Source organism: Arctopsyche grandis, chromosome 13 (genome assembly GCF_051622035.1).
Source record: "Arctopsyche grandis isolate Sample6627 chromosome 13, ASM5162203v2, whole genome shotgun sequence".
Lineage (NCBI taxonomy): Eukaryota > Metazoa > Arthropoda > Insecta > Trichoptera > Hydropsychidae > Arctopsyche > Arctopsyche grandis.
Window position 1 is genome coordinate 3321278 of NC_135367.1, and position 13071 is coordinate 3334348.

Sequence of the window (13071 nt, forward strand, 5' to 3'; positions counted from 1 at the left end):
CGGGCATGACGTATTACCACGCAATAGATGTAGAACGAAACGAATTAACGAGAAGTTTCTCCGAAGTTCAAGGGAACTATACCCAAGCATGCCCAAAAGGAAAGGAGTAGGATAGAGATATGGGTAGTACCCATACTCTTTCTTATAAAGAAAACGAAGAAATGCTTTATAGGGGGGTTGAAGGTTTTGGACCGTTTCCCAGCCTATGGAAATTCAGTTGAATTTTGAAGAGGATTTTTATTACTCGATTAATACAGGTTTATTTGTATGTACAGCGAAGTAGGTAAAGGATTCACTGGAACGAGCTAGGTCGAGTTCCTGAAGCTCACTGGCATCTGGGGACGATGCACTGGTTTATAAAGGTGTTGCTTGAGCAACGCGTAGCTGGGCTGGTGAGATCACGTTCTGGAAGATTCCGACGGGGTCGAGGTCTTCCTTTGTGTTCGATGTTTGATGCGTAGTTGCGTAGCTCCTTGGGATTTCCCGTGTAGTCGTGATTGCGTATATGGAGCGAGTCGAATCGCCTTTATGGGTAAGCTGGACGAAGTATTTCGGCCACGGCTAACTTTCGTGTACGAGAAGAGGACACGATTATGTCATTTGTACAGATTAAGTTCGATGAGGGAAATAGGTGATATCACAAGTCGTGCTATATCTCTACAGCTTTTTGCACTTTTTCTATAATAAGAGAGTAGTTTGCTTCATGCGGATTCCACACAATCGCATTATACTCTAGCTTACTTCTAACAACGAGTTGAAAAGCAAGCGAGAAGACAAGGGGTTGGAGAATAATCTAGCATATCTCAAGACAAATCGAAAGTGCCGATTTTAGGGGGGGGTTGGGTTGGGCGGCGCCCGAAGGCGTCAAATAAGCTAGGGCGCCACTCGATGCGTCAAAGGCGCTTTAAATTTTAAATTAGAGCGTCAAAGGCGAAATTTTTTTCTAAGGGTGTTTAGAAAACATTTTCCGAGGACGCCATTGGGTGTAAGGCCGGCACTGCTTGTACTATTACGAAACTACAGTCCCTGACCATAATATTACGCCACCCCGTTGAATCGCGTTCGCGCCCATTTGTAACGGTTATAAATAATTCACAATAAGATATTTTGGGCTAGTTTTTTTTGTAAGCTCATCCTTATTTGCTACTCTATTCACCAACAAAAAATAATACAACATTAACCTTCAAAATGTCTTCAAAAATAAAAGTGAAATGATAGAAATGAGTTTGCTCCTGAATTACGTAAAGCATATACGAGCGTTTCTGAGAAGATTTTTTATTATTTCGTTAACAACACCGTGATTTTTTCTTTTGCTACAGCTTTATTATATTTTTAGGGTAAGTTGGTGATTAATTTGTAAAAAAATTACTTTCATTTATGTTTTAAATTGCTCGTGAGTCTTTAATAGATTATTTTTTAGATTAGTCGGAAAGCAATTCTTTTTAAAGAAAGAAATGCAAGTATTTATAGCATTAATAAAACTGGAATGTTTTATAAACATAAAATCGCGACAATAGAGGGTGTAAGTAATACGGCTGTTTGCAAAATAACGAGACATCTGGAACAAAGTGGCGATCCCACACTCAGGTACCTGGACCATCGACGCTATAGACCCCAAAATTCACCCCAAAAGGGAATGTTTTGTCTCAATTTGTGGGCATCGGTCATTATAGCTTTCGCCTAATTCATCTCCGAACCAATTGGTGTGTTTCCATTGCTTTTGAATGGAAGATTCACCTTTCAATACACATTGAAATATGCATACATTTTAGTGGTTTTGTAAATTTAAGACACAAGACAATAATTTTGTAACATTCAAATTATCGTTTTCCAATGTTCTAGGGTGAAGTTTTAATGTTTATTTGCCCAATTTAATCGCGATTTGCTTATTTTTTGGGTTGGCATCGGCTTTTTTGCAAGGCGCCGTCTTTTCGACCTAGCCTCGGCGAGATAGCGCTGGATCCTCTCGTCTATCTCCACATTTTCGTCTTTCAGCTCCTGTTGAATCCTTTTATTTGTTATAAAGCAGTTTCTAGTAACAATTTTGACAATCCTTAGATCCTCACGGGGGCTAATTTTTTTTTTTCGCCACATTTAACCTGCTTGTTGAGTGTGGGATCGCCACTTTGTTCCAGATGTCTCGTTATTTTGCAAACAGCCGTATTACTTACACCCTCTATTGTCGCGATTTTATGTTTATAAAACATTCCAGTTTTATTAATGCTATAAATACTTGCATTTCTTTCTTTAAAAAGAATTGCTTTCCGACTAATCTAAAAAATAATCTATTAAAGACTCACGAGCAATTTAAAACATAAATGAAAGTAATTTTTTTACAAATTAATCACCAACTTACCCTAAAAATATAATAAAGCTGTAGCAAAAGAAAAAATCACGGTGTTGTTAACGAAATAATAAAAAATCTTCTCAGAAACGCTCGTATATGCTTTACGTAATTCAGGAGCAAACTCATTTCTATCATTTCACTTTTATTTTTGAAGACATTTTGAAGGTTAATGTTGTATTATTTTTTGTTGGTGAATAGAGTAGCAAATAAGGATGAGCTTACAAAAAAAACTAGCCCAAAATATCTTATTGTGAATTATTTATAACCGTTACAAATGGGCGCGAACGCGATTCAACGGGGTGGCGTAATATTATGGTCAGGGACTGTAGGTCGATGATATCACCTATTTTCCCCACCGAACTCGAGCTGTACAAATAACATCATCGCGTCCATTTGAAGACGTAAAGTCAACCTTGGTACCGTTTGAACTAGGGCTAAGACGTCGTAAACTCGCTCCAGATACCCAATCATGATTACACAGGAACTTCACGGAGCCGACCATCTCGCCAATAACTACACACAACGGATGACCTCGACACCGTAGGAATCTTCCAGAACGTAATCTCACCAGCCGAGCTACGCGTTGCACAATCAACGACTATATATGTATATACCAGCGCATCGTCCCCAGATGCCAGTGAGCTTCAAGAGCTCCACCTGGTTCACTCCGTCGAAGCAATTACCCAATTCGCCGTACATATAATAACACCTGTATTAATCGAGCAATAAAGACCCTCTTCAAAACTTAACTGAGTTTCTAAAGGCGGCCGAAAGAAATGAGAATCGAATAATTTATATTCGTACTTTTTAAAATGCATTTAGTTTGCCGTGTTGTACAGTTGTAAATTACTGTTGCAAGCTAAAATTATACAACACATTCGAACTATATGAGCGAAAACACAGACCCTAAGCAGGATGCGATTTTTTTTAGATACTTTCAAACATCACAGCAATATACCATATTCATGGTACACAATCCCAAAAATCACCCCCTGGAGTGTCTTCGGTGATATTTTATCCTTGCTTGACAATGTTTGATAACGGTGAATCCCATATTTGAAAAAATGTAGGAGACACTTGTATGTTGCATATGCATATGCATACAAGTGCGACCTCCCAAACATATTCATTCTGCACAGCGGGAAGCCAAGAACACATGACGTCCCATCCATTCAGTGTGTTTTTACCCTAATTCGGGGAAATATCGGGATAGCAGGTATAGCTTCGATCTGCATAGACCTAGATTTTTTATGTTCTATTATCTTTGAGACTGCGAGATGTATTTCTTCAAGGATGTTGAGTATTGGTTGGTGGTTGGTTATCGAAAAAACATTGTCCAAGATGTGGGATTGGGTGTAAGACAATAAAATTTCATTAATGAACTTGAAAACATTCAGTATCTCTTGACGTCTGGTCCTGTTCGGGAACTAAACGCTTAAGTTTTCTGTCTGTTTTTCTGGTAAATTTTTATTGTTTAAAATTTTCAACACTATACCCAGAATTAATATGATTTATACAAATTCTGATAAAATTTAATTGCGGCCGATTTAAGTTTGGTACACACAGGCCGCTGAACTACTAGGCGCGCGGGCGCGTACTTTTTCGTACTTCTTCTCACGACATTTAAGTTTTCCATTATGGTACAGTAATTGTCTGCAATGATCAATAAACCCAACGTATCGTGAATCTTCTGATTTCTTTCAGAAACGCTAGACTTTGAAGGCGAGTAAAAAGAACATTAAATTATGCGAGATAATTATCAATTAAATTTAAAAAATTAAAACCGAAGGGGGGGGCCTTTTGCTAACATTTGCATGTAGACCCAATTTTTCTAGTTACGCCACTGTAGGCGCGGCTCTGATTATCATTGTCCACAATACGTTCGCAAGCACACAATAAATGAAATTAAAATCTATTCTACTAAAAAAAGGGTTTTATAAAACCCTAATGAAAAACCATATACTGAAAAGCATGGTAAAAACCGATGATTGGTGGGGGACTCAAATTACAAATGCGCTTGGAACCCCCCATTTACTTGATCGGCAACTGCTTGTGCGCGATCGCAATGTGCGAAATAATCCGTTCACCCATTCTCTAGGGCAGTGTTTCCCAAACTTTTTGCCGCTACGGACCGATACAATAAGAGAAATATTTTGGGAACAGGTGACACATTGTTGTATTTCGTTTGTTTGTTTAAAAACGTTAAAAAAACCAGGTAGACATAAAAAAAATAATAAAACCAAAAATATAACATGAAAAAAATTGTTTATAGGAATAATCAGAAACCGATTAGTAATTTAATTTGTTAGTGTAATGAACGGATTTACGCGCGTCTTTATGCAGAGGGCGTGATACGTCGCTATTCTTCCAAGAGTCAAGTTAGGTGGAAACGTGGACTAACCTTGGGATAGTTATATATGTGTATATAGTCGGGGAGGTTCCTGATTGCAAGTCGTCTGCGTTGATAACAGCTTCTCCGGAAGCTGGCTCTGCGGTCGCGTCACAGCAGCGGGAGGGGGGAGGCAGGAGACAAACTCCGTACTGCCTCGTGTGGACACAAGATGGCGATCTCTGGGCGTCTCTGAAGACGCTCGGCGGAGATGCTGGAGGTAGGTCCGTCCCGGCTGACGGCTGGATGTAGAGAGAGCGCGTTCTACATGCGCGTGCGCCTATATAGCTTTTCCCTGGGTGGCCACTCGAAATAAAGGGCGAGTGTTGCCCTATGGGACGATGGGAAAACGTCGCGTTACATTAGTAAAATAGTATTTTTGATATATGGTATAATATGATTATAAATGCTATTTTTTATGTATGTATGGATGTATTTATGTTTATGTTTAATTGTTATTTTGTTTTTTTTCTTTTTTGTGTTATATTTTTTGACCATTGTGGCGCTTTAGGAATTCCTGTTATGCCACAATGGTCTGTTTAAAATAAATAAATATGATGATATTTGCAATGAACAGGTTCGACGCGTTTTTGTTAAGTTCATTCGCCAAACAATTACTGAATATTTGGTAGAACATGGGAAGAAAATGGACACAGAGAAGATTGCGGAAAAAATTAAGTTTTTCATATTTTAACTGAATAAGTTGAAATTTATTCAGTTAAAATATGAAATATATATATGTTGTGTTATAAACATTTAAAACTCATAACACAACATAGAAAAGCCTTGTAAAATACGAAAGATTGTCTGCCTATTTCGTCGTTTTAAAAGCGACAATCTCCAAGAGCTTTCATTATTACTGGATTCAAAAATTCTTTGGAATAGCTTACTTGCAATATTGGAACGATTTGATCAGAAAGAGAGAAATCTCTATTTTGTAAGGATTAATTGATTTACTCACAAAAATAATCAAAGCGTTGCTGCCGATTAAATATCTGTGGAATTTCCGTGTAACCTAGATGAAATCAAGTTTATCCTTTTTTTAAAATTTTTTTAGTTCAGATATTACTATATAGATTATTCTGGATGAACTGTTGAAGCAAAATACTGCACTGAGCAATGGATTAAAAATAGCAAAAATTTGATTTTTGGGGACTCATTTCGATTTCTCTTCTGAAAGAGTTACAAATGATTTGAGGAAAATAAATGTTTAGTTGATTTATCAAATTTTATTTCAACGTTTTGTTTTATTATATAATCATATGTATAAAAACCTTTTGAATTTAATAATAAATGATGTCAATATAAAATGAATATATTTTTTTTATTAATTTTGATTTATTATTGAACGCTTTCAAACAAATATCACATTGGTATGGTTTTTCGCAACTATGAGTTCTGATGTGTGTCGCAAGGCTGGATTTTAGACCAAACGTATTTAAACAAATTTCATATTTGTGTGGTTTTAATCCGGTATGTATTTTGATGTGCTTTGTAAGGGCATGTTTAGTAGCGAACGATTTTAAAGAAATGTCACATTGGTATGATTTTTCCCCGGAATGGGTTCTTTGGTGTATCGTGAGACTGGATGACTGACTAAACGATTTTAAACAAATTTTACATTTGTGTGGTTTTTCACCAGTATGAGTCAACATGTGCAATGCAAGATGAGATTTATTAGCAGACGATTTCAAGCAAATATCACATTGGTATGGTTTTATCTTACTTAGTATGAGATTTTACGTGTCTAACGATAGAAATTTTTCGAGCAAAGGATTTCATGCAAATATCACATTGGTATGGTTTTTCCCCAGTATGAGTTGGTCTGTGCGATGCAAGGTGAGATTTATTAGCGAAACATTTCAAGCAAGTATCACATTGATATGGTTTAAACATAGCATGAGATTTTAGGTGACTAGAGAGAGAGCATTTGTCATAAAAGAATTTCAGGCAAATATCACATCGGTATAGTTTTTCTCCATGAGTTTTTTTGTGTCTTGTAAGATGAGATTGATGTGAAAATGATTTCATGCAAATATCACATTGGTATGGTTTTTCCCCAGTATGAGTTGGTCTGTGCGATGCAAGGTGAGATTTTTTAGCGAAACATTTCAAGCAAGTATCACATTGATATGGTTTAAACATGGCATGAGATTTTAGGTGTCTGGAGAGAGAAAATTTGTCAGAAAAGAATTTCAGGCAAATATCACATCGGTATAGTTTTTCTCCATGAGTTTTTTTGTGACTTGGAAGTTGAGATTTTTGCGAAAACGATTTTAAACAAATGTCACATTGGTATGGTTTTTCTCCAGAATGAGTTCTTTGGTGTACCTTAAGACTGGATGACTTACTAAACGATTTTAAACAAATTTTACATTGGTATGGTTTTTCCCCAGTATGAGTCAACATGTGCAATGCAAGATGAGATTTATTAGCGAAACATTTCAAGCAAGTATCACATTGATATGGTTTAAACATAGCATGAGATTTTAGGTGTCTAGAGAGAGAAAATTTTTCAGAAAAGAATTTCAGGCAAATATCACATTGGTATGGTTTTTCTTCAGAATGAAGTATTTTGTGTCTTGTAAGTTGATATTGATGTGAAAACGATTTTAAACAAATGTCACATTGGTATGGTTTTTCTCCAGTATGAGTTCTTTGGTGTCTCGTAAGACTGGATGACTGACTAAACGATTTAAAACAAATTTTACATTTGTGTGTTTTTTCAACAGTGTGACTTAATATGTGCAATGCAAGGTGAGATTTATTAGCATACGATTTCAAGCCAATATCACATTGATATGGTTTTATCTTAGTATGAGATTTTAGGTGTCTAACGATACAAACTCTTCGAGCAAAGGATTTCATGCAAATATCACATTGGTATGGTTTTTCCCCAGTATGAGTTGGTGTGTGCGATGCAAGGTGATATTTAGTAGCGAAACATTTCAAGCAAGTATCACATTGATATGGTTTAAACATAGCATGAGATTTTAGGTGTCTAGAGAGAGAAAATTTGTAAGAAAAGAATTTCAGGCAAATATCACATCGGTATAGTTTTTCTCCATGAGTTTTTTTGTGTCTTGTAAGTTGAGATTTTTGCGAAAACGATTTTAAACAAATGCCACATTTTAGAAGCGTCTTTGCTTCGCATATCTGTAACATTAAACGAATATTAATAATCGAAATGTGTGTAGTATCTTGATAAGGCCGCTAGATAATTTTACCTGTGAGCTTATATTTTCAGTTGAATGGATTTGGGAACTAGAATCGGTTCGTGCTGAAGTACTCAATTCCCATTCATTCAGCTCGTCATTAACGGTGGCGTTGCAGACGTTTCCTGGCGAACGAACATCAATCTCATCTTCCCATATTAAATCTTTCAGAAGAACTTCTTCGTGTTTGATATTCACATACTCGTTTAACTTCACTTTCGAAATTTCTTCACTTTGAAGACAAACTTTTCGAAAATTGTTGAGCAATTCCAGATTGGTGTTACATGAACGACAAATAGTATCTGGCAATCCGTCACCTTTCTCGACCTGTAAATGAGAAAGGAATAGGATGAATTCAGGTGGAAATAGGTACATACATATTTATATTCAGTCTCTATATTCTCATATCTACTCGTTTTATGCCTAGTTAGAATATCTCCATTGCGGTTACGGTAAAAAATCATGATACCGCTACCGTAAGTTTGTATTAATTGAAATTAAACACGTGAATCAGACACATGGGTATCGATATAAAGGGTGAACGACCTGCAGCTGACAGCAGGACGAAATGCGCTTCGCCAAAGGTTCGAGAGGATTTCCATGGATGGAGACGAAAGCTTCGGCTGGAGCAGAACACAAGCAAAGTCTGCACTGCATTGGGAACTCCATGAACTCCATCGCGCAAAACAATAAGTAGCGATTGATATCGATTGAGAACTGTCAAATACCAAAATTTGGAAACAAACGTGACGCTAGGCAAGCGTCCGTTGCTTAATGACATTTGGTCTAAATCATATACATTTTTCATCCATAGCTGAATATGGCTAACGGGGTTCGGTGATTACTAGTCAAATGTGAACCTGTCACAGGACAACTGGTCGCTCTAGATCGATCACTCGTGATCATCCGTCACGCTAAAACTGGTCACGAGAAAACTAGTCACACGCTAAAACTGGTCACGAGAAAACTGGTCACACGCTAAAACTGGTCACAAGAAAACTGGTCACGAGAAAATTGGTCACACGCTAAATCTGGTCACGAGAAAATTGGTCACACGCTAAAACTGGTCACGAGAAAACTGGTCACACCCAAAAATTTAAAATTGGTCACACAAACAAAAATATTCTCAAATACTTTTTATTTACGAAATTTTTATTATTATCGACTAGACATATGCTCGAGCCAAAGGCCCTCGTGGCCGTTGTTTGTGGTCTTCGCGAAGAGTTCGCGGGCATCTCATCAGAGTCAGCTCATCTGACGCTCTCTAGCCTCTAGCCTCTAGCCACGCCGACAAGGTTGGCAATCGCTTTTGCGTTCATTTCACTTTGACAGTTCGTATGTCAAATCACAAATCTTAATTCACCGCGTTAAATGTACCGCAGGGAGGTCTATGAAAACACCGATTGTGTACTAACACTAAGAGGATCCTTTATTTATGTTCACTTGTTACAATAGTAATTATATGTAAAAAAAGAAGATCGTTTTCGTTTCTCAGCTTCGGAGCCAATGGGACGTTGCCATCGTCTTCATCTTTAATATGGACGGTATCTAAAATTGAATTCGTCATTTTATAATGAACTTGTTACATCTCATCTACATAAATAAATCGTCGGTAACATTATTTGTTCACTTTGTTACATTGTAAAATATTTTCTATATGTCATCTATATATTATAATATATATTCAATTGTAAATAGGTTTCTGAGCTCTTTTTCCTATTATGCTGTGCATTAACATTAGAATAATATAATACAAATGATTACTAACCAAATAAAATAAAATTGTAAAATAGAAAATGATCAGTAGATCAGTAGCTATTAAAATAGATATAATACGTATTGTGAACATAATTTCGTAATAATAAAAAGCATTTAAAAATCAAACCAAATAATATATATTCAAGAATATGTTTATGTATAATGTGTTGAAAACATAATAAATTATTGTATTTACTGTGCATAAAAGGTTTTTTTTTTAATTTTGTCCCTGTAATTTAGATTTAGGTAATATTTTAAAATTTATTTGAAAGTACATATATCATACAATTATAATATAGTATTGTCGATGTTCTCACAGGTATTTTTTTTTTTTATGTATTTGAACCGCTTCATAAGATACATTTCATGTTGAAGTTAAATTATGATACAATAAAGTGTCGTTTAAAGCAGTGCTTCCCAATTACTTTCATGTCCCCCTAAATTTGAAATAATTAATTCCCGGCCCCTAAAAAATTTTTGAATTTTTTCGTGACCTGTTTTAGCGTGTTACCAGATTTAGCGTGTGACCAATTTTCTCTTGACCAGTTTTCTTGTGACCAGTTTTAGCGTGTGACCAGTTGTTCTTCGTTGGAAATATATTTTGTTAAAAGACCGCCCTACAGTGTCTTTTGGGTAATAATGTATTAGAACTCGTATTGGTCCTGTCAAATCTATAGTTTTCTCCTGACCAGTTTTAGCGTGTGACCAGTTTTCTCGTGACCAGTTTTAGCGTGTGACTAGTTTTCTCGTGACCAGTTTTAGCGTGACGGATGATCACGAGTGACCGATCTAGAGCGACCAGTTGTCCTGTGACAGGTTCACATTTGACTAGTAGTCCGTTTACCGGCTAACGGTGGGTTTATAATAAATCGACACAACCAAAAAATTGAAAAATACGCGATAAAATTACTAAAGTCAAGTCACTAAAATCTATATAACGGAACATCTGGCAGCCGAAAAGTCCATCATACTAACGAGAACCTGAGTGCCAAATATTGTGTATTCGCAAAATTGGCAAAAATTGGCATATTTTCATGGCAAAAATTGTCAATGTGACGAATAGTCCAATTACCAATTTTTCATCTACAACTGAATACGGCATGGTGGGTTCATAATATCATAAATCTACACAACCAATACATTGATAAATACATGATAACTATTATACTAACGATTTTCGTGGCAAAAATTGTGTTGTGGGCGATCGCAATGTGACTAATAATCCAGTTACCGTACAAATATGTGCAACGTACTGTAAGGCAGGGAAGGTATGTTGACCGTATCCCGGCCTAACGGAACACATGTTGTGTAGTTTGTAAAAGGATCGTTTATTTTTGTTCAATTGTTACAATGGTTATTGTATTTACGAAGAGGTTGAGTTTCAGATAAGTGATCTGGTTGATCTCCAGAGGTTCACTCTGGCGTTTGGAGCTGGTGCGTCGCTTTATATACGTTCTGGCTTGAAGCGTGCCGTGTGCAGATGCTTTGTCTTCGTTTCCAGGACTCGTGTTGACCTGTTTTCGAGGCACGAGTCTTCGATACACGTGTGGTTTATAGCTATGCGGTCAGCGCCAGGACATTGTTCGTTTGAGAATGTGGTCATGTGCCACGCGTAAACGCTTGCCATGTGTTTACGGTTGCCTGATGACATCACTGTTGGGTTTCGTTCGTTTAACGATCGAGCGATGAACTCTTTGTTCTGGAATGGACGAAGGGGACGTTGCCCTTGAGTTATGCATGTTTGTACAGGATCGATGATGAGATCACTGGTTTTGATTCGTAATAGCACAAGTCGTGCTAGATTCCTACAGTACACAGGTGGCTGAAACAATAGCACTACTATTGTAGAAATATAGCACTACTTGTACTGTAAGTGCCGGTTTTAGGGGGGGCTGGGTCGGGCGGCGCCCGAAGGCGTCAAATAAGTTAGGGCGCTACTCAATGCGTCAAAGGCGCTTTAAATTTTAAAATTAGAGCGCCAAAGGCGAAATTTTTTTCTAAGGGTGTTTAGAAAACACTTTCCGAGGGCACCATTGGGTGTAAGGCCGGCACTGCTTGTACTATTACGAAACTAGGTCGATGATATCACCTATTTTCCCCACCGAACTCGAGCTGTACAAATGACATTATGGGGAATGAACGAATGAGACGACTGGCATGTTGATGCACGTGTTTTATTTATGACAGCTGAAGGCAGAGTGAGTAGCCGCTCTCCGAACCCAGCCGAGTTGGTCCCCACTCGCAGGAAGGTAACCAAACTCGACCATGTCTTATAGCGAGCCGCCACATCATCGCGTCCATTTGAAGACGTAAAGTCAACCTTGGCCGAAGTACCTCCGTTCGAACTAGGGCTAAGACGTCGTAAACTCGCTCCAGATACGCAATCACGATTACACAGGAACTTCACGGAGCCGACCATCTCGCCAATAACTACACACAACGGATGACCTCGACACCGTAGGAATCTTCCAGAACGTAATCTCACCAGCCTAATTACGCGTTGCACAATCAACGACTATATATACCAGCGCATCGTCCCCAGATGCCAGTGAGCTTCAAGACCTCGACCTGATTCACTCCGTCGAAACAATTACCCAATTCGCCGTACATACAATAACACCTGTATTAATCGAGCAATAAAGACCCTCTTCAAAACTTAACTGAGTTTCTAAAGGCGGCCGAAAGAAATGAGAATCGAATAATTTATATTGAGTATTGGTTGGTGGTTGGTTATCGAAAGAGCATTGTCCAAGATGTGGGATTGGGTGTAAGAAAATAAAATTTCATTAATGAACTTGAAAACATTCAGTATCTCTTGACGTCTGGTCCTGTTCGGGAACTAAACGCTTAAGTTTTCTGTCTGTTTTTCTGGTTAATTTTTATTGTTTAAAATTTAGACCCAATTTTTCTAGTTACGCCACTGTAGGCGCGGCTCTGATTATCATTGTCCACAATACGTTCGCAAGCACACAATAAATGAAATTAAAATATATTCTACTAAAAAAAGGGTTTTATAAAACCCTAATGAAAAACCATATACTGAAAAGCATGGTAAAAACCGATGATAAGTGGGGGCCTCAAATTCCAAATGCGCTTGGAACCCCCCATTTACTTGATCGGCAACTGCTTGTGCGCGATCGCAATGTGCGAAATAATCCGTTCACCCATTCTCTAGAGCAGTGTTTCCCAAACTTTTTGCCGCTACGGACCGATACCATAAGAGAAATATTTTGGGAACAGGTGACACATTGTTGTATTTAAAACGTTAAAAAAAACCAGGTAGACATAAAAAAAATAATAAAACCAAAAATATAACATGAAAAAAATTGTTAAAGGGAATAATCAGAAACCGATTAGTAATT

General features: G+C 37.4%; 1 protein-coding gene across 1 annotated transcript; it reads right to left on the reverse strand.

The window, feature by feature from the left end:
• Nucleotides 1-5954: 5954 nt before the first annotated feature.
• Nucleotides 5955-8739, reverse strand: LOC143921452 (uncharacterized). The gene is made up of 3 exons (XM_077444770.1): nt 8498-8739; nt 7964-8278; nt 5955-7892 (listed from the first exon to the last, which is right to left on the reverse strand). Exons 1-3 carry the CDS (start codon nt 8627-8629, stop codon nt 6459-6461), a joined length of 1881 nt encoding a protein of 626 aa, XP_077300896.1. The 5' UTR covers nt 8630-8739; the 3' UTR covers nt 5955-6458.
• Between the last annotated feature and the right edge of the window lie 4332 nt (nt 8740-13071).